The sequence below is a fragment of the Girardinichthys multiradiatus genome, chromosome 8 (genome assembly GCF_021462225.1).
Source record: "Girardinichthys multiradiatus isolate DD_20200921_A chromosome 8, DD_fGirMul_XY1, whole genome shotgun sequence".
NCBI classification, from domain to species: Eukaryota; Metazoa; Chordata; class Actinopteri; order Cyprinodontiformes; family Goodeidae; genus Girardinichthys; species Girardinichthys multiradiatus.
In genome coordinates, this window is record NC_061801.1 from 37,912,641 (window position 1) to 37,937,012 (window position 24,372).

The following is a 24,372-nucleotide window of genomic DNA, read 5'->3' on the forward strand; positions in this document are numbered from 1 at the left end:
TTTCTTTAGGTTGAGAGAGAATGAAAATTCATCATAAACTTTGTTAAGGTTTGATCAAAAGTAATCATGTAAAACAAATGAACATTGCTTTAATCACTTTTTTTCTGTTGAACTGAGTGCTTGATGAAGTTCTTTGGCTAAATTAGTCCACAGAGGTAGCGTTGTTTTGCACAGAAGAGGCGCTAGTGAAGCACTAAGGGATGTTTGACAAAAAAAAAGTTAGACTGAAAGAGGAGGATGTTAATGTTTGGCTTCTCTGCACCAGGGAATGAACTATCTCCACAACAGCTACTTTGGCTGCCATGGAAATCTGAAGTCATCTAATTGTGTGGTGGACAGCCGATTTGTTTTGAAAATTACAGATTATGGTTTGGCCAGCTTCCGCTCATCCTGCGAAAACGATGACTCGCATTCCCTCTATGCAAGTAAGTTAGTTCCATACTGTCCATTTACAAAACCATCAGCTTTTGTTCTATTGTCCTGTGTTTCTGGATTTTTTACTTTTCCAGAGAAGCTTTGGACAGCTCCTGAGCTGCTTATATATGACCGCCACCCCCCTCAGGGTACCCAGAAGGGTGATGTGTACAGTTTTGGCATCATACTGCAGGAAATAGCTCTGAGGAATGGACCTTTCTATGTGGAAGGCATGGATCTCAGCCCTAAAGGTAAACAGAACTGTCTTTTACATGCCTCAAGGCAGCCAGCTTACTTCTCAGGAGTAAAATGATTAAAGTCCTTTAAAGTAGTAAACTAAAGAAGTAACTTTAAAAGGATTACAATAGGAAATCAGCAAAAACACCCTAATTTAGACAGACATAATCCAAAAAATATTTATTTTTGTCAACTTTATGTTCCACGTGTTCCTTTCTTGCTTGCTTGTCACCTTCCACAACGGGAGCTTTCTAAGGACAGAGAAGTGTATATTCCTCCTGCAGCCACGTACACAAACAAAGAACACGTGTTGGCCAGATGTCAAGATAGGTGGAGTCTCACAAAACCAGCACATCATAGTTTTGACAGAAAAAAACGTAGTAATTCCTAATGCAGAAATGTTGTTGACAACATTAAAGAAATATCTCACTGACAATATGTCAATATAAATTTGGAAGTCAGTTTAGTATTCTACAGGCTTTTTAACTAGGCCAGCTCGAGTGATTAATATGAAAACAACAATAGTTACTTTGGAAGGTACGTTTATATAGGATAGGGCTGAATGGGTACTATTCAATGTCTACATGACTAAATTACTCTATAATCTATATTATAAATAACTATTTTCTTTACCTTCATCACCATGCCCCTAACTATTTTCAGTGAGTTTTGAATCTTGGTTAATAAATGCAAAATGAGGTGTGTGGATCAACAGGTACTGAGAGTCCATCCAACAGGACAAATATACTACAGACATGCACAATGGGTGGATACAAAATCACTTTCAAGCAGTCTTTTGCAATTGTGATCTTGCACACAAGGATGTTGCAGTGTTGACTGGGATTTTATATATTGTGCCGCGATACTGCAAAGGCACATTTAGAAAATAGTATTTTTCAAATTTCAGCCACTTCATTCATGTAATTAGACATCATTTCATATGGACAAAAAGCTAATGCAAGAATCTTCTGTGAGTTAGAATGAGGGCAAATGTTGTTATTATTTATTCATTGTATCTTTTGTTGCCTTAGTAAAAAAATGTCAACCATATAGATAAACCTTGAAGGAATCCGTTCCTTACCAGCTTATAAGGTGGAAAAATTACAGGGGCATTTCACTCTTTCAAGAAGTGCTGAGTCTGTAAATGGACTTTAATGTGAAAAGATGTGAAAAGGCTGGCCTTATACTTTTGTAACAAAGTATGTTTTGGATTGCTAGCTTAACAGAAAACAGGTAGAAATATTCATTTATTTTCCCAAAAAATTACTTTGAATACGGCATGGCTTTCTTGGCTTTTGTTTTTAAAATCTTGGGATAAAAAGTAATTTTTATCCTTTTTCTTAATGCTAGTTTATATATACTTAGCCTAGCCTTTCTTAGCTTAACTTAATTTAGCTGAAAGCGGTAAGAAATATCATGACTGTTTCCAAAGATGACTAATATATGTCATAAATGTATATTTTTTGTACACTTTTGTGATAAAGTTATTTGATTTCTTTCTTGAATGGCAGATTAGTTTAGACAGGCCTACCTCAGATATTAAATTATTTACAGAATCAGCTTTATTTGCCAGGTTTGTGCACAAAAAAACAAGGAACTTAACTCTGGTTCCACTTTGGTCTCAATGAAGACATCTAACAGATGAAAACCTGTGTCCGAAAATGACACGTTCTAAACAACATGATGTCAAATATGTTTTGCGATATTTACTTTCCTGGAATCTTTTTTCAAATATTCGTGATTCAAAAATTCTCTGTTTTTTCTTAATCTAGCTTAGTTTAGCCTAGTCTAGCCTTCCTAGCTTACATGACCTTAGCTGAAAATGAAAAGAAATGTCCTTATATTACACATATTCTAACTGTCATGGTGTCATTTGTTTTGAAACAATAACTTTTCTGTTTTCTTTCTTAAACTTTGGTAATGGACAGCTAATACTTTCCTTTTTGAAAGCTACCTTAGTTTAATCTAGAGAAGCATGTCTTAGTGAAATTATCTTAACTGAAAATAGTAAGAAGTATCCTGGCTATTAGATGCCATATTCAACCATCTAGTAACATGACTTCAATAGTTTTTTAACTTTAGATTTTTCTTTTTACATATTGTGTTAGTTATTTCACTGAAATGAGGTGTCCTTGTGAAACAGATTATTTTCTATAATTTCCATATTTATTTCCGTGTTAGGGGTCAGTCTTTATATCAAGTGGAGGAGTTTAAGTATCTTGGTGTCTTGTTCACAATGTAGGCGCTGCCCCAGTCTGTTGTAGTGAGGTAAGAGCCGAGCCAAAAAGTGAAACTCTGGATTTACTGGTCTGTCTACGTTCTTATGCTGCTTTCCATTAACTTTGGAAGTCAGAACTGGGAAGTCGGAGTTTACGTCACCCCAAGTTGTAGCATTCCAGTTTTCTGCTTGTTGTTGTTGGTATTACAAGCAAATTCATCAGCAGTCTTACAACAATAACAATGACACACTAAAAACACTGTTCTATGCAATATTTCATGCATATAAACAGCACTGAAACATCTTGTCTTATAAACACTGAAAGATATGATGGAGTAAATGTTACATAAATATTGAAGAACTGCTAAAAACAATAAAAGTAAGAACGTTTCACTGCTATTGTAACCATTGTAGCAAACGTCTTGAATGCGTAAATCGGTATGGTTGTGTTGCCTCAACTTTCCAGCTTGTAATTCTGACTTTTTGGGGTGTTCCAATTGAAATTTCCTACTAGGGAGGTCGGAAATTCCGAGTACAAATGGAACGCAGCATAATTCTTACATATGGTCATGAGAAATGGTTTATTACCAGAAGAACAAGATTCCAGATACAACTGGCTAAAATGAGCTTCCTCTGTATGGTGGCCAGGCTCAATCTTTTAGATTCTACAAGGAGCTCCATCATCCGGAGAGAGCTCAAAGTAGAGCTGCTGCTCCTCTGCACCGAAAGGGGTGTCTTTGCAGTTTTTCAAGGATGGATGGATGGATGGATTTCTCTCCTTGTAATGTGCCTTGATGTTGATAAAAATAGCCTGACATTAGAGGGTCTTAATGTTTGACTTCTCTGCTCTAGGGAATGAACTAGTTCCACAGCAGCTACTTTAGCTGGCATGGAAATTTAAAATCCTAAAATTGTGCAGTGGACAGTCGATGTGTATTGAAATAACAGATTAGACCTTTGTACAAAATATCTGCCTTAGGTTGCAAAGTTGAGCTCTACAAAAGATGTGGGATCAATGCTATTGCCTCACATCTTACAAATCATGGTGTTACATTGGATGGCTCTTTAACTTGGAAGCTGGCAGTGTGACTGAGGATGTTGTTGCACTTAGTCAAAATGCACACATGGAGGGAGGAGGGGATGGAGGAAGGTCTGTCAACTTCAATGCAATAAATCCCTACTTAGCTCTCTCCACACTCAGCGTCGTCACATCCAAAGTGGGTGCGTAACACCTTCCTAGGGAGCTTCCTCAACCTGTTAACTTTGATTATAACCTTTTATTCACAGTCACGTTTGAGGCTGATTGCACAAGAGGCAGGCGCTTATGTATTAACAGGCTGAGGACAGATGTTCTCTGGTGTTTAAATGATCACACCCAACATTTACTAATAACTTTTATGTTTTAACTAGATTCTTTAAAAAGCAGTCAGTCAGTCATTTTCTACCTCTTATTCCATAGTGGGTCACGGGGGAGCTGGTGCCTATCTCCAGCAGTCTATGGGCGAGAGGCGGGGTACACCCTGGACAGGTCGCCAGTCCATCGCAGGGCAACACACAAACAACCACACACACACTCATTCATACACCTAAGGGCAATTTAGATTGACCAATTAACCTAACAGGCATGTCTTTGGACTGTGGGAAGAAGCCGGAGTACCCGGTGAGAACCCACGCATGCACGGGGAGAAAATGCAAACTCCATGCAGAAAGACCCCAGGCTGGGAATCAAACCCAGGACCTTCTTGCTGCAAGGCAACAGTGCTACCAACTGCACCATTGTGCAGCCCTCTTTAAAAAGCAATTAGGGGTATTTTTTATGTTGTTTATTATACAGCAGGAATAAAATAAAATCTTTTATAGAGTTTTGATTTGTGTTATTTATCAAAGAGGAAACATTTGCACTAGTAAAGAGTCAGCTGCACTCTAACCATATCCAAACCGAATGCCTTCAAGAATGTAATAGAAATATGAGGTGATGGTTATATTTAAAAAATACTTTTTCATGTTTACGTGTTTTATCTTTTATCTGCTGCACTTAAAGTCACAAAGAAAAATGAGAGTTTGTCATAAACGAAATTAGCAGCAGTGTATTTGCAGAATGGATGGAGTCATAGTTTAATTAGCCCCTAAATTATGCAGACAACCCAAAAAGAAAATTGAATTTTCTTCATTAAAACATCAAATTTCATGTACAGATTATTTTTATACCAAAGAGTTTTGGTCGTTTTTTCAGTCTTAAAAGTTTGTATATTTTAGCATAGTTTAGCCTAGCTTCATTTTTAGCCCGGGTTACATACTGTGACCCTTATAGTTTAGCATTATTTTGAAACACAACTTATTTAAGCATTTTATTCTTTTTTTAACTAATTCTTAGCAAATTTGAACAGTGCCATTAAATTGCTGATTTATGAAACATATATATATATCAATCAACAGATTAAGACTTTATGAGTAATATCAAATGTCCTTTGATATCAACAAAACTGAGCTTTTAGTATTTTACTAAGCAAGAGATCAGCTTTGCAGTTTTCTGTTTTTTAGATATTGTTTTTTTATTTATTTTCCAAAATAGCTTCTGTTGACATTTAGTGTAACTTAGCTTAGTATAGCCTATTTTAGCCTTGCTTATCTGTGCTTTTTGCCTTGCTGAAAACACCGACTGTCTTTGAATATGGGAACTTTTTGTCACTAATGTGTCATTTATTAAGAAACAGGAGTAAAAAAAATCTAAATAAATTTAAAAGCGGCCTATGATAATACAAAAATGCATAACTTAACAGATTGAGTGCTTATGTGTATATGCAATATAAAAATAACCTTTGGTATGGACATGTTTTACATAAAAAATTATTTATTCAATCTTTTCAAATAGTGCAGTTACATCACTAAGTTATGCTACTACAAAAATGTACATATGAACAGACTGACAGATATAATGTATTTGGTGGAAATAGGAATATCTACCTTATAAAAACAATGAAATCAACAAATTATATTTTGTTTCAGATTTTTTAAAATTGTTCAGGATTATCAAATGAATATAAATCATGAAGCCTTGGTTTAACAGCAAGAAATATAACCAGTGCATCCTTAAATTCTGATTTTGTACCATTCTATGCTTTCGTCCACCCTCAGAAATCATACAGAAGGTGAGGAATGGCCAGAAGCCATACTTTCGACCAACGACAGACAACACATGCCACCCGGAGGAGCTGACCATCCTGATGGAGGGCTGTTGGGCCGAAGACCCGGCAGAGAGGCCAGATTTTGGCCACATCAAGATCTACATGGCAAAACTCAACAAGTAAGACTAAAATGTTACTTTTCTAAATCTATTTATCCATTATTTCCTTTAAAGGATTAATTTATTCCCTAAAACCTTTAGAAACAACAAAAACATTGTCAGTACACACAACCACAGCTACTTGTGTAGCTCTATTTTATTTCATATTATGTGCGCTGATTAAATTACATTAAAAACATAGATTAACATTTACTTCTTTTTCTATCTTCCTCTTCAGACCGAATATAGTAAGATAAATTGAGACTTTCAACTGTTTCTGCCAAGTCCAATATGTTATGAACAAGAAAAAAAAGATTCATGCTCTGAAAATCACTCAGACAATTTTTGATAAAAAGCTGTTTGTAATTCCTGACAGGCGGTTGTTAACGAGAAGCACCCTCTGAAAGCATGAGTGTGTGTTTGAGTAAGAAAGGATTTGGAGTCCATGTTTCTGGTATTATGTTCGATGATCTTATGGATTATTCATGCGCATATTTTGGTTGGAGTATTATGTCGATGCAGGAAGGGAGGGAAGCATGTTTTCCCCTGAGTGTGACAGATCTGTCAGGAAGAGTTACTGTAAGGAGTGCAGCTGAAACAAAGTGACTCTAAAGCACAAACATGCACAGAAACCAGATACATTTTTTGTAATTTGGATTGAAAAATAAGCCTGTTGGAGCCTTTTCAGAAACTATGCAACATTAGTTTATGTGCAGTCGTGGGAAAAAATGAAGACACCCCGTTAAATGTTCGCTTATCAATGCCTAATCATTTAGTTTTCATTTATCTTTGACAAGAAAATGATTTATTTGCTTTAAACAACAATTAACCTTGTTGTATTTATTAAACAAAAGATTTTTTGATTAAAGAGTTTTTAACTGAGGTAAATGTTAGGACACCATAATACCTAACAGTAAGTTTTACCCCCTGAGGTTGAAATAACTTTAGTGACGCTTCTTGTATCCGTCTACCATCTCTGACATCAATCTGATGAAAGTTTGCCGCACTCCTTCATTTCCACTGTGAGGTGGTGAGGGGTTTCTTCACCCCACAGCATCTCAATCAGATCAAGATCTGGACTTTGACTAGGCACAGGACTGTTCATTTCTTAATTCTTAGCAAGTCATTGGTGGGTTTACTGCTATATTGGGTCATTGTTATGTTGCAGGGTCCAGTTCAGGTTCACGAAATGAATTGTTAATATCCTTATGTGAAGTAGGAGGAGTGCCCAAATCAGATTTTATTGTGTGAATAGTCCTCTCACTTTCTCTTTTCCGCAGCTGCCTTGCCAACAGTTTGTGTGGCTTATCTCCAAATTCAAAACACATCCTCAAACAAAAGCTGGAAATGTCTCCCATAACAAGATCAGGGAAATATCCTTCTTATCATTCAACTCATAAAACAGTTTAATTTGAGCTTTCAAATACTCACAAAATTCCTTCTTTGTCAGAATTTGGGGATCAAATCTCCAAGACCTCCAAGACATTGCACTGGAACCTGTTGTTTTGCCATGTACACAGGGCCTATATATACATATGTTCAAATATGTGAGAAAACCACAAAAGGTGTCCTAATTTTTCCTCATGACTGCATTTGTGCCGATATACAGTGTTTGATCTATGTTTCTTGTTTAATAGTTGTTAACCTCATGAAATTATAAAATATAAAATATATTATTGGTACATCCAGCTTGCATGAAATTGCAAAGGAGCAATATTAGGAACTAAGTTTTTAATGCATGAATGTGGCTCATTTTGAATGATTGTGTGTTTGATGAAATCTGACAGTGAGTCAGAGACTCTTTTGACTGACGAGGCCTTTGAATTGTTACCTCACTACACTTAATTATTAATTAAACTAAATTATTAGTGTTTTGTTCTACTAGAAACAATAATCTCTTTGTAAAAAAACTAAACAAAGGTATTGTGGCAGGAAATGCTTTATTTGAACAACACACCAAGAAGCTGATGTTGAAATTATGTTGCAGGTTTGAAATTTGTTCCCTAAACTAAAAAGAAATAAAAAGCTGTTGGAGTGAACAGCTTTGGGAATCACTATTTCCAGCCCATTTCTACCACACGAAGGAGTTACTAACCTACTTTAAGCATCTTACCTCCTTAAGAAGACATGGATCATGCAGTACTGTTCATGTTATGTTTTTGCCCGGAAACGTGATAAAAAAGAGGGTATACCTTAATAATATTATTGGTTATTGCAGATTAAGTGTAGAGCCTCGGTGAATGCAGTATGCAGCTTTCATAGGTTGTGACTTTCTGCCTGTCAGCTGCAATCAGTGTTAGTGTGCTGCAAGTTGTGGCAGGAATATCAAAATATGGGTCATGGTTGGTTAAACCGAAGGCAGGCTGGAGATTTCTGACTCTCATGGATCCGTCTGTTCAGCTAAAAAACAAACTGTTATCTTATAATGTTTTTATTGCAACACCTAAACATGTCACATGCAGTTAAGGCTGAGCCTTGCATCTAAACATCTGACACTTCATTGGTTTATAGTGTGGAGTAAGGGGGAAATTGTCTTGTCTCACTGCTGGATAGGAAATTACATCTACAGGTGCATCAAATTAAATTATAATATCAGCAAAATATTTACTTACTAAAGTAATTTAATAAAAAAAAAAACATATATTATTTAGAATAATTTCAGAGTATTTTATTTCTTTTTCTTTTGGATTACAGCTTATGAAAACCCAGAATTCACTTTCTCAGAAACTTTGATTACATAAGATCGATAAAAATATTTTTAACACAGAATTGTGAACCTAATGAAAAGTGATTCCATGTACTGTACAGTATTTGCACTCAATACTTGTTTGGGCTCCTTCTTTGTGAATTAGAGTCAAGGTGGATGACCTAGGGTCCAGGTCACCTTTGTAAATGAAATTTTAAATCTCAATGGTTCTTTTCTGATAAATAACAAATAAATAATTACTGTATCAGTGCAGTGTGACATGGAGGCGATCAGCCTCTGCTGAAATGTGAAGGAAGCCCAGGTTTAACAGAGTTCTTCAGCTCATCTGCATTGTTGGTTCTGGTATTTCTCATCATATTTCTCTCTGTGAAATAAGAATAAAAGGCATGAGAGGTCTTCCTGATCCATTCAGTGACATGAACTCATAAGTACTTAGGAAAATCATTGTCACCCTAGGCAGCGTTCCACAAAATAACTCGATAATGTATAAGGAAGGCGGAAGCCATAAATCTACTCTGAACAGAAACGATGCAGCAGCAAGTTCTCTGGGAACAAACTCATCTCCCATGGTTACAAATGCAGGCAACAAGTTTGTCACATGAGTCCAAATTCAATTAAAAACCATGGAAGGATGCTGTTTTTGCCAACGATGGAAAAATGTTGTTGATTCCTTTTTAACTAAAGGAGTTAAATCCACCTTCTGCCATGATATGGTGGAGAATCAGTGTTCATGGTATGAAGATGATATGATCTGAACAGAGACAACAAAGTTTTTAATAATATCTTCATCTTTACATGGCAGCCATAATTCTTTTACCTATGTGATCAAAACATATATTTTATTTTGATGACTGACCCCTTTCTAAGTAGGCTGCCTGCAGAATGCTGTATCTAAGCTTCATAATAGAAGTAAAAAATGGAAGCAAGAAGTGTGTGGACAAAGCAGCATATCCAGCAGAAATAACTGCAGCCTTGAGAGGAAGCAGCCTGGGCTTCCTGAACCTTAGCGGAGCCACAGGCTGAATGCCTCCATGCCACTTTGCATTGATGCAGTACTTCATGTACAGATGGAGAGTTTTTCTCATCAGCTTGGCCTCTTCTCTGACTCAATGCAACCTGCTGGGTTTCCTTAGATAGAAAAACGTTTTATCCAATTTGAATAAATAACTGAATCTGACTGCACTGTTCAAGGATTAGGATTAATTGGAATGTATGAACCTGACTTTTGTGAAGTGCCTTGAGACGACATGTGTTGTGAATTGGCGCAATATAAATAAACTGAATTGAATTCTCTGTTAGCTGTGTTTCTCCAGATTGGATTACTCTGCTCTCTACTTAAAACCATTCAGAGTGGTTTTAAGTAGAGAGCAGAGAGGTCCTTATGATTGATAACCTCTGAAGCACTCAAGGATGCTCTTGATAGCTGGGTTCGACGTCCCTCCTCTTCTGTTGGAAGCCCTTCGCCTGAGCAGCCCGCGCTTTAATGCACCGTCTGCTGGTTATTTTCATTAGGAAAATGCATGCTGTTGACATGACGTGATGGATGGGCTGTTATTTTAGGAGCGAGAGTGAAAGGATGTCCAGTGGTAAATGGTTTGGTTTGAACCCACACAGGGAGCCTGAACTGGGCTCGCTATGAATAGCTGACCTCTCACTGTGAACATAAAGTCTCTTCATTCTTTGTCGCCATAAATCAAACTCTAAACACATTTACTCTATCTTTGAAGTTTGATGATTTTAATTTTTAGACAAAAACCCATTCCAGCCATTCCCTGTAATCTGTAGCCATGCATGTATATGTTTTTCAAACCTGCCACACAAAACAGTGATGTAGATGTAGGGTGGTTTTGCATGTGTAAGTATTTTCTCATATAAAATTATTCTTGTAAATGCAAAATCCTATATTAGATTAATTCCAATGCATTTCATTTATCGTTGCTGTTAATTACACTTTTGTTTTTTAATTTTAGTGTTTAAAAACGTAATAGCATGACACTTAATTCAGTTTTATTCATTTTCTTTAACTACACAATTCTTAATAAAAAATGCATTGTATGTATTGGCTGAATATTTGGTTAAAGTATGAGTGGCACTGATAATAAATAAAATAAATTTTATCTCAGTTCTTTTCTTGGTTTCTACCATTCAGATCAGTGATGGGAATCTAAGCCTGAAGTGTTGGGTGCAGTAAACTTCATGTGACCTTTTCGATTAATTTCAGAGCCTTGTTGCTCATTAGTCTTGTACGTTTGATATTTGCTCCTTTAAAGATAAACAGCATGTGGGTGTCTGTAGGCGCTGTGACCCAGTACAAACTGGGATGGTGCCAGACAGTGATGCTTTTAGTTTCCATGTGGATGACTCAGCTTCTTGCTTGGTCTGAGTAACTGTGAGTGTATGGGTGCGTTTATGCATAAGCATATGATTGTCCTGAGACATAAATATTACACAACACACATTTTACAGAAATAGAAAAACCTACGAGAAGTGTGATTAGAATAGTAGTTATCCAGAAGTTTCTGGCACAACTTCACAGACTCCCAAGGTTGATGGAGAGGGTCAAAGGTCACAATTTCACAATTTTCCATGTACAAAAAGCATGAATATTACCCATAAAAAGCCATTAAAACTTAGAAACTGCATTGATGGTTAAAGCAACTCTACTAATAATTGAAAGGAGCCTTAAATATATAGTCTTGACAGCAACAGTTTGAGTACAATTCCAGTACACCTTTACAAAACAAATACTCTAACAGCCACAACAGATATCTTTATATATGTATTTATAGATATATATGCTGTAAATGTATAAATATTTACAAAAAACGTTTTTTATTTCCTTTCGTATATAATTTTATTTAAAATGTCTTCATTGAAAGCTAAGTTGAACCGCTGCACAGTAACAAGTCAATCCCTTGTGAGGTTGCATGAAACTGGTGAATAAAGCTGGTTCTGACGCTGAGTTAGCTGTGGAAATTAGCATTAACGTGCTAAAAGTTAGCATACATGGTTATTTTAGACCAAAGTGCATTGTGGTCAAGAATATTTTACAATACAGGTTCGGTTCCAGTTTTCCAACTAATTGTCCATATCTAGTATCTCAAGGTAAAAACAGATGGTCTGTTTAAAGGTCCATTTATGCTCCCTTTATGCACATAAATAGGTCTTCCTATTTCCATTGTTGTCTGCTCTCATGCTGTCAGTGTGTTTAAGTCAGCATGGCTGTTAGGTAGTGTAGCCACTAGAATAGTAGTGGCTACACTAATAGTAAATAGTAATAGTATTGCTCCAAGAAAGTGCAAATAATTAGCCAGAATGATTTTAGCCAATTTAAACTCCCTGATTTGAGGTTTTTGTTGGACATTTTCTGATTGCTTGTTGTTTTTGTTGACCTCAGTTTTCTGGGTTAAGCTGGACATTAGAGCTTAAATCAGAACTGTTACATCTTTGTTTGCGTGTGTTTTTTTCACAGGGAGGGCAGCACCAGTATCCTTAACAACCTGCTATCCAGGATGGAGCAATATGCCAACAACCTGGAGAACCTGGTGGAGGAGCGGACGCAGGCCTACCTGGAGGAGAAACGGAAAGCTGAAAACCTCCTCTATCAAATCTTACCACAGTAAGGGGAAAAAAAAAACTAAAACCACCAATTAACTTGAGGCCAGCTGATTGGGGGAACTACCATCATGTTGCAGTGACACATTTTCAGCAACTCTAAACCTCTGTATTAATTAAAGACTCAGAAACACATCTCCCCGCAGTGCGATCACACTGTAGATGAAAGGGCAGCAGAGAAAGCAGGAAGGCAAACTGCTCATTAAAGGGAGACAGCAGAACGGAGCAAATCCAGCCTTTCTCAGTCGTTTATCCTCTGCCTCCTCCTTCGTCATGTTGAAATTAGGCAGACAGAAAAAGGGCCTGAGAGAAACGAAAGATTTAATTTCTCACCGCACACCAGAATTAAACCAACTGACCCCTGCCTCTGAGAGGGTTTTGCTTTTGGTATCGTTTGATTAAAGCAAAATTAAAATGAGCAAAGATAAACTGACATTTGGGGATGATTGTAGCGGTCAGGTATTCAGCCAGATCTGAGGATTGCTGGCTAATAATGTGATAACAGCTGAAAAAACATATTTTCTCTAAGTTTTGAGCATCGTCTGATCTTTCCTTCTTGGTTTCTCTGCTTTTCTGCAGCTCAGTCGCGGAGCAGCTAAAACGAGGCGAAACGGTGCAGGCGGAGGCCTTTGACAGCGTCACGATTTACTTCAGCGACATTGTTGGATTCACGTCTCTGTCTGCAGAGAGCACGCCACTGCAGGTACCTTCAGAGCATCTTTTCGAACCAGAGCTAGGTGATTCCCACTCTGCAGCGCGCTGTCGTGATCTCTCAGCTAATGCATTAAAGAGCTCGCCGTTATCAGGCTGCTACCTCCAGAGTGCGTGTTCCCACACAGCCTGGGACTGAAAATAGTACAGCTGTTAAATGGAAGATGTTGACGCAGAGTTGAGTCACATTATCTGAGTGAGGCCTCAGACTTCAGGCATGATGTACCTCAGGATCTACACAACACTCAATGATTTGGAGTCTGGCAGAAAGCAAAGTTCAACTTTTCATCTTTAGTTAAGAATAATGCTTAAGAGCTCAGTATGATTTGTATCCAGATATTCTGTTGATGTATTTTTAAAATCCAAACAGAAATCTGAAATCTTGTGCGAAATTCTTAAGGGTTCTTCTGATCTTTTAAGGCGGTTCTGATGAATAGTTCTTCACTCCAGAAGAATCAGTTTCTAGTTTTGAGTTGTTTAATCCCTGGAAGTACCTGGATTAAGACTTAGGCATGATGCCACATCCAGCATGACTGGATTTCAGGTCCAAGGTGGAAAACCAGTGGATTTACTCATTGTTTTTACTTAGTGACCAGTGTATTTGTAAGAAACCATAAATATATTACAATTTATGCATTTAAATTCAAAAGCAACAAGCTCACAAATATACAGACCATTGCTTAATAATCACACCCCATGAATTTATCCAAGTTTTGTCATATTCTGACACATGAATACATTTTGATCTAAACCGCTTCAATGTGGCTCTGGCTGGATGTTTATGGTGTCCTGCTGGAAGGAAAACCTCCACCCCAGTCTCCAAAGCTTCTCCAGACTCTAACAGGGTTTCTCCGAGGATTTTGCTGGATTTAGCTCCATCTATCCTTCGATCAACCCTGACCAGCTTCACTGCCCCCGCTGATGTCTCACTAACTTTGTGCAAGAGGTGGAAGTCTCCTGTCATCTAGCATTTGTGATAACTGGTAATGAGTCCATTTCTATCACTGTGGAGGAATTGTGCCCAATTTCTCTTTGCAGAATTATTTTAATTGAAGCACACTGGAAGGTTTTCAAGCATGAACGACCTGTTTAGGCTGATGCCACCACATCTGAAACCATTTAAGTCCAGACTTTGACTAGGGCACTTCAAAACCTTAATTTCATTTTTGTGGAGAACTTGCTGGTGTTCTTTGGATCACTGACTGACTGCATAAACCAAGTTCACTTGAGCCCAAGGTCCCAAATCAGTGACGGGACAGAACCTTCTGTTTGGGAGCAGAATTTAAGGTTCTATTAATTACATCATCCCCAGATCATTATACTACCACCACTATGTTTTGGCATGATGTTCTTTGTTTACAATGTTGTGTTAGTTTCACACTGCACGTAACAGGATGCAAACCGCATCATTATGTTTCTCTGCGAAAGTGAAACAGGCCTTAGAAATGTTAGGCCTTGTAACCCTTTACTGAATAGAATTGCTTCTCACCTGTTGGTGAATTTCCTTAGATTGGGGCATGATGCGTTGCTATTAAGCCTACTTCGTGTTGTCAAACAGGTTCTAATTAGGTGACTTTTTGGTTGTTTACAGGTCTTGCTGTTTAACAATAATAAATAAAAACATCATTTAAAAGCTGAATTTAGTATTTACTCAGTTTGTCTTTGTATATTAAAATTTGTTTCATCTGAAATATGTAAAAAACAGAAGAAATTCCTAAGTAGAATATACTTTGTAACTGACCTGTATATACTATGAAATTTATTTTATATATATATTAGGATTAACTACACTGTGTGTCTTTTGTTTGGAGGATATTGATGAAGAAGGGTATTTCTTTAGATGTTAGGAGATCAATCAGCATTGGGAGGGAAGCAGCACCCATCACATCTTTTTTCGCTCAAGCAGCAGGAAGACATCCCAGAGAAATCAGTCCTTGGTCAGCAATGTCTCTTCTCCTGTTTGCGCTCAGTCGCCATGGTAGCCTAATATACTGGCCAACTGATAGTGGCAGTTTCTACCACTATCACTGTTTGGGGCTTTAACTCATACACTCACCACAGCATTATCATAAATATGGACCACGCCTCATTCAGCCATGAAAAGGATCCTAAACAGTATTGTGCTGACAGCTAACAGACAACAAGCTGTAAACCTTTGCTGACAGAAGCAAGAACTGGACTGAAACCGAGCCATAGAGCAGCCAAAGTCCAAAAACAAGTTCTGGAACCATTCAGAAAACCTTTAGCTATGTAAAGTTAACTTACTTTAAGGTGTGGATCATGACCGCTTTAAAAGATACTGTACTAGAAGTACAGGATGTTAAACACTTAAAACCATTTATTGTTTTCCTACAGGTTGTCACATTGCTCAACGATCTGTACACATGCTTTGATGCCATAATTGATAACTTCGATGTCTACAAGGTGCGTACGAATCACTTTAAGGTGTAACTGGGATATGGAAGCAGCAAAATGATAAGAGGCGGGATTTTAGTGTCTTCTGACTGGGCCCGCAGGTGGAGACCATCGGTGACGCCTACATGGTGGTGTCCGGGCTGCCGGTGCGGAACGGCAAACTCCACGCCCGAGAGGTCGCCAGCATGTCACTGGCATTGTTAGAGCAGGTCAAAACCTTCAAGATCCGACACAGACCGAATGACCAGCTCAGACTTAGGATAGGTATACACACAGGTGAGTCATATCCCAAAGACCAGACACCATTTTTTTCTCAGCTCATCAACAACTGCTCCCAATGTTTTGATTACTTTTCAATAGACAAGTTACAGCAATTACAGCAGAACCATCCTCATTACTAGTTACACCAGACCTGTCTTCTACAAATCAGTCTGGAATCAGACTGGAGACCTTTTTTGTGTCCAGAAAACACATCTGCCTGTTCGTACTTCATACAACATAAATGTAAAACCATCCATCCATCCATCCATCCATCCATATATACATACACACATACATAACCTATTATGGTTATAAGGATTCATATGTTTTAAAATGTCTTGAAAAGAACAGAGAGAAGGAAAGTTATGGCATGTTGAGATGACAAATTTGTAGGAATGTTGTATACAGGACAGTCATAAACATGTTTATCAGCTGAACGGCGCCTGGCATAATTTATCATAGGTTTCTGAAATGGTGTTTAGAATATTTCACGGCACTGCACCTATTTCTCTCAGACACTCGACATGCAGCAGCACTGGTGATGTGTTCCAGACTCTAAAATGTGACCATGATTTGCTTGTGTTTTTCAGGTCCAGTATGTGCCGGTGTGGTGGGGCTGAAGATGCCCAGATACTGTTTGTTTGGAGATACTGTCAACACGGCGTCCCGAATGGAGTCCAACGGAGAGGGTGAGAGCAGCTGTCACTGCCACCACTTTTTATCTCTTCTTTTTTCCACTGCTGTTCCTGCTGGATGTGCTTCCCTGATGTCTCCTGACAGATGTGTATTTTTAACAGGGGATATATATACATTTCAAACAAGTCTGTGTTTTGGAGACACGGGTTCATGGTGTATTAAATTGATTTTCCATTCAATTTTAGAATGTTAGGCCCTTATTGAATTTTCTGATCTTTTGATCAAACGGCAGCAACATCTTCTTACGTCTGTCTGCGTGTCTGCATTTAATCAATTTATTTATACAGAGCCAATTCTCAACACAATAAAAACTATTAAACTGAATCATACAGACAGATTCCAAGTCAGGAACATGCATTTCAGATTGATCGTAGTTATCAAGAAACGCAGTAAAATTTAGTTCATTGCTCAATTTGGATAAAACGTTTTTCTATCTAAGGAAACCCAGCAGATTGCATCCAGTCAGTGACTTTGCAGCAATCCCTCATACTGAGCATGCATGTAGCGACAGTGGAGAGGAAAAACTCCCTTTTAACAGGAAGAAACCTCCAGCAGAACCAGGCTCAGTGTGAGCGGCCATCTGCCACGACCGACTGGGGGTTTGAGAGAACAGAGCAGAGATACAAAGAGAACACAGAAGCAAGGATCCAGGAGTACTTTATTTAGGAAAGTAAAAGAAAACGTTAAAGGCAGCTCCTTTAGTGGCATAATCTAGGAGAGAAAGACAGCTAAGCAGATAAACTCTGAGCCAGTTTTCAAGTCTAAAGTATGAAAGAGAGCACATAGAGTTAGTCACAGTAGAAGCTCAGCCAGTAGCTATGTCTAGGAGAGACAGGGTTAACACTGAAAGACAGGGCCAGCTGGATCATCGGTAGAGGGTGAGTATTAAGTTGTTGGCAGCAGCAGCTTGGCTGATTTCCCCCTCCAGGAAGGTGTCACAGCTAAATACAGAGTCAGATCAGGTGTAGCTTCTAGGAAGAGAAAAAACTGGGAGAGAACAAAGTTAAAAACTGAAATAACAGCAAATAATGCAAAATTGGAGAGTAGTATGAGAATGTAGCAGAGCGAGTGAAAGTGGTCGTTATGTCCTCCAGCAGCCTACGCCTAGAGCAGCATAACTACAGAGATAGCTCAGGATAACCTAAGCCACTCTAACTATAAGCTTTATCAAAAAGGAAAGTTTTAAGCCTTAAAAGTAGACAGGGTGTCTGCCTCACGGACTAAAACTGGGAGCTGGTTCCACAGGAGAGGAGCCTGATAACTAAAGGATCTGCCTCCCATTCTACTTCTAGAGACTCTAGGAACCACCAGTAAACCTGCAGTCTGAGAACTAAGTGCTCTGTTAGGAACATATGGACCAATCAGATCTCTGATGTATGATGGAGCTAGATCATTAAGGGCTTTATATGTGAGGAGGAGAATTTTAAATTATATTCTGGATTTAACAGGGAGCCAATGAAAGGAAGCTAAAGTAGGAGAAATTTGATCTCTCTTTTTAATTTTCATCAGAACTCTTGCTGCAGCATTTTGGATCAGCTGAAGGCTTTTAACTGTATTTTGTGGACATCCTGATAGTAAAGAATTACAATAGTTCAGCCTTGAAGTAACAAATGCATGGACTAGTTTTTCAGCATCACTCCTGGACAGGATATTTCTAATTTTGGCAATGTTCCGGAGGTGAAAGAAGGACAAACAATAGTTGCGACAGTAAAGTTTTAGGATACTTGTTCGACAGTGTTGATAAAACTTTTTTTTTTTTTTATCCTCATAAAATATTGAATTTCATTCTAAGCTTGATGTTTTCTGACATTTCTGCTCCTGCTTCATACTGTCAGCAGTCAGAGTTATGAAACAGTGCTTGGATATTTTACGTCTGAATCATCAGATGTATTGATTAACTACTGAGTGCTTTCCTGTATTGGGTCTCCTCTGGTAAATAATTCATGGCTCTTAGAAAAAGCACCTTAGCCAGCGATAAACTGTGCAGCTGGAAGCTTCACAGGTAGAAATCAGGCCCCTGCATGATGAGCATTAACTGAGTAAAACTAATCAAGCTTTCATCACTGTTAGTGTCTCAGCTGCTTGTTTCTGATGGTACTGACTGCACTGGCTTATATCCTCAGTTGTCTCTTCCGTTGAATGTGTTGAAGGCTGGTATAAAAGCCGAATGGTGTTTTTTTAGATGCTGGAGCTATTTATATTGAAACACTGGAAAAGCTTTATGCTGTGCTTTTGGTTTTTCTTGCAGCCTTAAAGATCCACGTATCCTCAGCCACCAAAGAAGTGCTTGATGAGTTTGGTTACTTTGACCTTCAGCTACGAGGAGACGTAGAAATGAAGGTAAGATCTGATTATTTAATTTTTTCTTTCTTTAGTCGAATCATGATGACCAAGGTTGTTCCCCTCCAGAATACAGGAGTGTGAAAGCAGAGTTTCATGTGAAATCTATTTAACCTCAGCTTATTAATATCTACACAAAATTATGGTAATAATGTAAAATAACTGAGGAAGCTTATAAATCTTCCCAAACTTTAAGATGAAAACCAAATGATTTATGTTGATGAAACATTTTGATCAGTAAATGAAATAATTACATAAACAGCCTTTAAAAGAAAAACCCTAAGAAGTCTTGTTTGCAGTTTGCGACAAATTATCTAGGGCTCATAGCAAATTTTGCAAAGAAAGTTGCTCAGATGAGACCTTAATTAAACATTTTGGCCAACATGCAGAATACTACGTGTGGTGGAAAACTAACACTGCACATAACCATTACACACGGTGGAGGCAGCATCATCCTGTGGAGATGCCTTCCATCAGCAGGGACAGGGAAGCTGGTCATGGCTAATGGGAAGGTGAATGGAGCTAAATATACGCCAATCCTGGAAGAAGGCACTAAAAGGCTTGAGACTAAGGTGGAGGTTCAAAAACGTAAACCGCTCACCTGCATACATATGTGCACCTTCTTCCAGGAGCACATAGGGGCATGCGGAGACTAGATAGAATAACGTGGCTAATTTACCATTTCTGTGCTGGTAAAATAGTCCAGATATTTTATTTATCTGAACAGCCACCTTGATCTTTTATTGCTCTATCTATTGATCGAACAACATTGAGCTATATTGTCTGACGTGCATGTAGTACTGAATGAGGGAATGACCTCTGAAATCAGTCTGAGCTCCTCCGCTTGTCTCTTGACAATGCAAAACTTTTTTTGTCGTCAAACACATGGAGATTTTCCTCTCTCTCTGAATCCACCTAAAATCAGGCGATCTCATCACGTTTTGTATGCCCTCAGAGGTACATTGCTTTGACAGGCAGACTCTGAGGAAACGTCAGCAAAACAAGACTTATTTTCCAAAACAATTAATTAATTTTCCAAAACATAATGCAAATCCGACTGGCGGCCTTTCAACGGTGTTTATGGTCACTCATTTGACCCAGTTGGATAGATGTTGATAACCTGTGGCAAGTCACATGGAGGACACACACACAGACCTCCACATGATGTAATCCAACTTTCTAACAATTAGTTAACAGTTTATAGGTAATCTTTTCTTCACAACGCTGCATCTGCATGTTGGTCTCAGTGTAAATATTATTATATTTCCAAAGGAATGTTATTAAAATTGTAAATCCAAATGAAACAGTTCGGCATATTTATCCTTTTATGTAAGTCCATATCTGTGATAAGACATGGAAATTGATGTACACAGATGCTCTCCATCCAGTTTGACTGAGATTGACCTCTTTTGCAACGAAAATCGAGGGAAAAAGATTAGAAACTTACCCCCAAAGACTTGCAGCTGCAACTGCTGCAAAAATAGCTTTTACATGTTGACTCAGAGGGGCTAAGTAGGGCTTTTGAAAAGCTTTTCCTTCCACTTCACACTTTTGCACCTCTGTGTGTTGGTCTATGACATAAAATCCAGATAAAATTAATCTTAAGTTTGGCATTTTAACATTGAAAAGGCACAGAAAGACAGAAGCAATATGTGCTGCTTCGTGGAAACAGTTAGGCTTATTATCTTTATTGATTAATTGATAAGTTTTGTTTAGTAAAGCAGGGTTCCAGCCAAAATTGACCAGAAGAAATCAATATTAATCGAAGCAGCTCTTAGGTAATTAACGCAGAGCCAGTATGGTGGAGAAGCACCTTGTTTGAGTCAAATATAGCCTGATGGCAGGAAGAAGCCGGCCCTTAAATGAAAACAACCCAGAATAAATCAACCAAAAAGGACATTTTAATAAAGAATCAATTCTCATGGACATCTAAATCAACAAATTTCTATGCTTGTTCAGAAGGAACCAAAATGTGAAGCCTAATGTGATACTTCCGAGTACATCAAATCACACAGTACGGTGTTTTATGTTTCAGATGGGTCTACAAGCTTCTCATGTTCAAAAATACTAGCCCTTTAGGCACTGCTTTGGTGTGGAGTGTTTATTCATTTTCAGCACATAGCACAAAGCAATACAAGCAGGTGTGTGAGGACTCTTCTGAGTGATTCGACATCACCTGTGGCAAACATATTGTTCCTCTGACTGCTTGGACCGCCCAGGGATGTCAGAACTGTGACTATCTGGGGGTGGGGGGGACGCATCTTCTTTATTGCTCTTCATCATGTTTCACATGGGAAGGTTCTTGTTAGGAAGCCATTAGTCTTCAGTGTAACTGACCAAAGATTTATATATAAATGAACCTATCTTTGAAAATATTTAAAAGTTTCAGGTGCATCTAAAATAATTAGAATATCTGCCAAAATGTAATTTATTTCTGCAATTAAATTAAAAAGTTGATTTATTTAGTTGACTTATTACACACAGAGTGATAGAATTCAGGAATTCATTTCTGTTCATTTTGATCATGGCTTTCAGCTAATGATAACCTAAAATACAGTTCAGTCCAGAAAATTTCAATGCTATATTTCCCTGATGAGTTGGCCTACTGAAAATATGTTTGTGCACTGTACGATAAATGCATTCAGTTCTTGGTCTGGGCTCCTTTTGCATGAATTACCAAGGGTCCATACTTCACCCCTTGACAATCTTCCCCGAACTCCTAAATTTGCTTTGCTTCTCTGTCCTCTCAAGCCTGTGTTTATCCCTATTGCTTGTGCACCTTTTTCAACAATAGTTTTTCCTTCCACCAAACATTCCACAATCATGCTTGGATACTGCACTTTGTGGGGTTTTGAGGGCTAACCACTACATGGAGGCTGTTAATAACTGGCAGCTGAATAACTGTCTGCAGTCTTTCCCATGCTTATATTAACCGTAAGATACCATTTGTGTTAAAAATCCTTTTGTATTGGTCTTATGTAATATTCTAATGTTGAATTTGGGGTAATTAAAGTTCATAGAAATAAATACATCTCTTTGTGTAATTAATCTCTATATTGCATGAAATCAACCTCCTTGGTTGAATTACAAAACCAACTTTTTGATGATATTCTAATTTATTGAGATGCACCTGTATAACAAACAAAAAAAAAAAGCGGTTTGAGGTTGTATTTGTTTTTAAAAGCAGACTCTGTAATTAGCTGGATAGAGCTTCTTTACAGAAGCCCACTTTAAAAAAAAATCCGAACTGTCCGTTTAAATAAGTCAATCAGACCTTCTGTAAACAATATGTCAGCCACCCATGGCTTAACCAGTCAAATGTTTGCTTTATAGGCTGATCTTTACTGCTTTATTCCCGACATGCCTCCTGTGGAAAAAGATGGTGGTGTCATAAGATCTCTTATGACACCCATTAACAAAGGCCGATCAAACTGATGAAATCAAACCCCAGCCACCCTCCCCCACCTTCTCTGATGCATTTCCATTGATGAACCCATTGATTTCTGTGTTTTTCCAGGGCAAAGGCAAAATGAGAACATATTGGCTTCTTGGGGAGAAGACTGATGTGTATGTTATCTGAGAGGCCTGCTGATGCTGTGGCAGCAGCAAAGATGACAGCAAGAGCTGCTACTTTATTTGTTCTAGAATAAGTCCTTAACTGTGATTTCCCTGCAAGGAGAGGTGAAAACAGCCTAACGACAGAACCAGAGGAAATCCCAGGTATATTTATTACCTGCATAAATAAACAAGAAGAAATAAAGAAGAAATGTTGTTTTTGTATGAAGAACTTCTGTACTGAGAGGGGGTGCTTTTCACAAATGAATCCTTATTTTTTGTGCTTTCTATATTCAGATTTGTAATAACGTGTTTGGGAGTCAATGATGTTTTAGTATTTTCGAAATGTCCATGAAGTTTTAAAGGCACAGAATAGCAATCATTGTTACTGCAGGGTGTTCATCGACCATTTAAATCAGCTGATGTATATATGTATATCCAAGACACTGTAAAATATTTTGTTCAATAAACTGAGTGAAGCACTCTTTTTTTCATTTATCTATCTGCTGGGATCTATTTGTTTTATGAACATATTTTTATTTACTTGGGCTGTCAACAAGAAGGTTCTGGGTTCGACCTCTTCCTTTTTTTTTTTTTTGGGCTGCACATGGCGCTTTTGGTAGCACTGTTGCCTTGCAGCAAGAAGGTCCTCGGTTCGACTCCTGGCCGGAGTCTTTCTGCATGGAGTTGGCATGTTCTCCCCATGCATGTGTGGGTTCTGTCCGGGTACTCCGGCTTCCTCCCACATTCCAAAAACATGACTGTTAGGGAAATTGGTCTCTCTAAATTGCCCTTAGGTATGAATGGATTTGTGCGTGGTTGTTTGTCCTGTGTGTCTCTGTGTTGCCCTGCGATGGACTGTACCCTACCTCTCACCTGTGGACCGCTGGAGATGAGCACCAGCTCCCCCACCACACTGTATGGAATAAGTGGGTGTAGAAAATGGATGGATGGATGTCTTTAAGCATGACGGTTCGTCTCTGGATCACTGTCCTGCGGAAACATCCAATAATGTCCAAACTATCCTCCTCAGATGGATGGAGATTGAAGGTTAGGTGGTTCAGGAACCACCAGGCCTCAAGTCTACAATGAATTGGAAACTGCTGGAACACCAGTATTAACTCCTTACAGTAAAGGCATTTTGAAACCCATATGAACTGGGAGTGTGCCAACCAAGAAACAAGTCCTTCTCCTAAAATCAACACCTTCATTTCTAACTAAAATGTGCATTTGCCCACATGGAAAACCAACTCTCTTCTGGAGGAAGATTTTATGGTCAGATGATTAAAATATTGAGCTGTTTGTCCACAAAATCAAGAAGTGTGTTAGGAGTCAAGGTACATCTTTCAAACGTAACAAAACAGGACTAATTGTCATGCAGGGTGGTGGCAGCGTCATGCCACTACTACCACCATGCAGGTTTTGAAAAAAAGGAACAAAACTGAAATAATGAAAGATGCACAAGCTGTTAGTAAAACCTGCTTCATATTGAAACAAAACTACTAAAACTGAAATAATATCTTAAGTCTTTAAATGTTCTAAACTGAAGATGGTCTCATGCGTCATCTCTAAGAAACGACTCAGGCTGAATAAACGGTACACCTGTAGCTCTGCTGACAACAGAGGAGACACAAACAAACTAGCAAAAAGGAACTTAGAGCTGCAAGCGGAATGACAGAGGTCCCAGCTGCGAGTGCAATCTCCTTCCTGTTGCCTGAGTTTGGCCACTATGACGACCAGTTTGTTTTGACCAGTCAAGATGAGGATTTCAGACCTAACAACACTGTTACCAATTGTCAAGCATGGCGGTGGTAGCATTAGCCCCACCTGCCCCCATCACCCTCTGTGACTCCACAATTGACACTGTGGAATCTTTCCCCTTCCTGGGAACCATCATCTCCCAGGACCTCGAGTGGGAGC

General features: G+C 38.3%; 1 protein-coding gene across 1 annotated transcript in view; it reads left to right on the top strand.

Annotated features, from left to right (window-relative positions):
* The window catches only part of npr2 (natriuretic peptide receptor 2), an 80,427-nt gene extending 57,477 nt beyond the window's left edge, over positions 1-22,950 (top strand). Inside the window, exons 13-22 of the mRNA XM_047372663.1 lie at positions 266-425; positions 510-665; positions 6,005-6,173; positions 12,332-12,478; positions 13,054-13,177; positions 15,541-15,609; positions 15,702-15,876; positions 16,452-16,550; positions 18,806-18,897; positions 22,415-22,950. Of these exons, the coding sequence (XP_047228619.1) occupies positions 266-425; positions 510-665; positions 6,005-6,173; positions 12,332-12,478; positions 13,054-13,177; positions 15,541-15,609; positions 15,702-15,876; positions 16,452-16,550; positions 18,806-18,897; positions 22,415-22,477 (1,254 nt within the window). The 3' untranslated portion in view covers positions 22,478-22,950. The remainder of the gene's footprint in view (positions 1-265; positions 426-509; positions 666-6,004; positions 6,174-12,331; positions 12,479-13,053; positions 13,178-15,540; positions 15,610-15,701; positions 15,877-16,451; positions 16,551-18,805; positions 18,898-22,414) is intronic.
* The last annotated feature ends 1,422 nt before the right edge of the window (positions 22,951-24,372 follow it).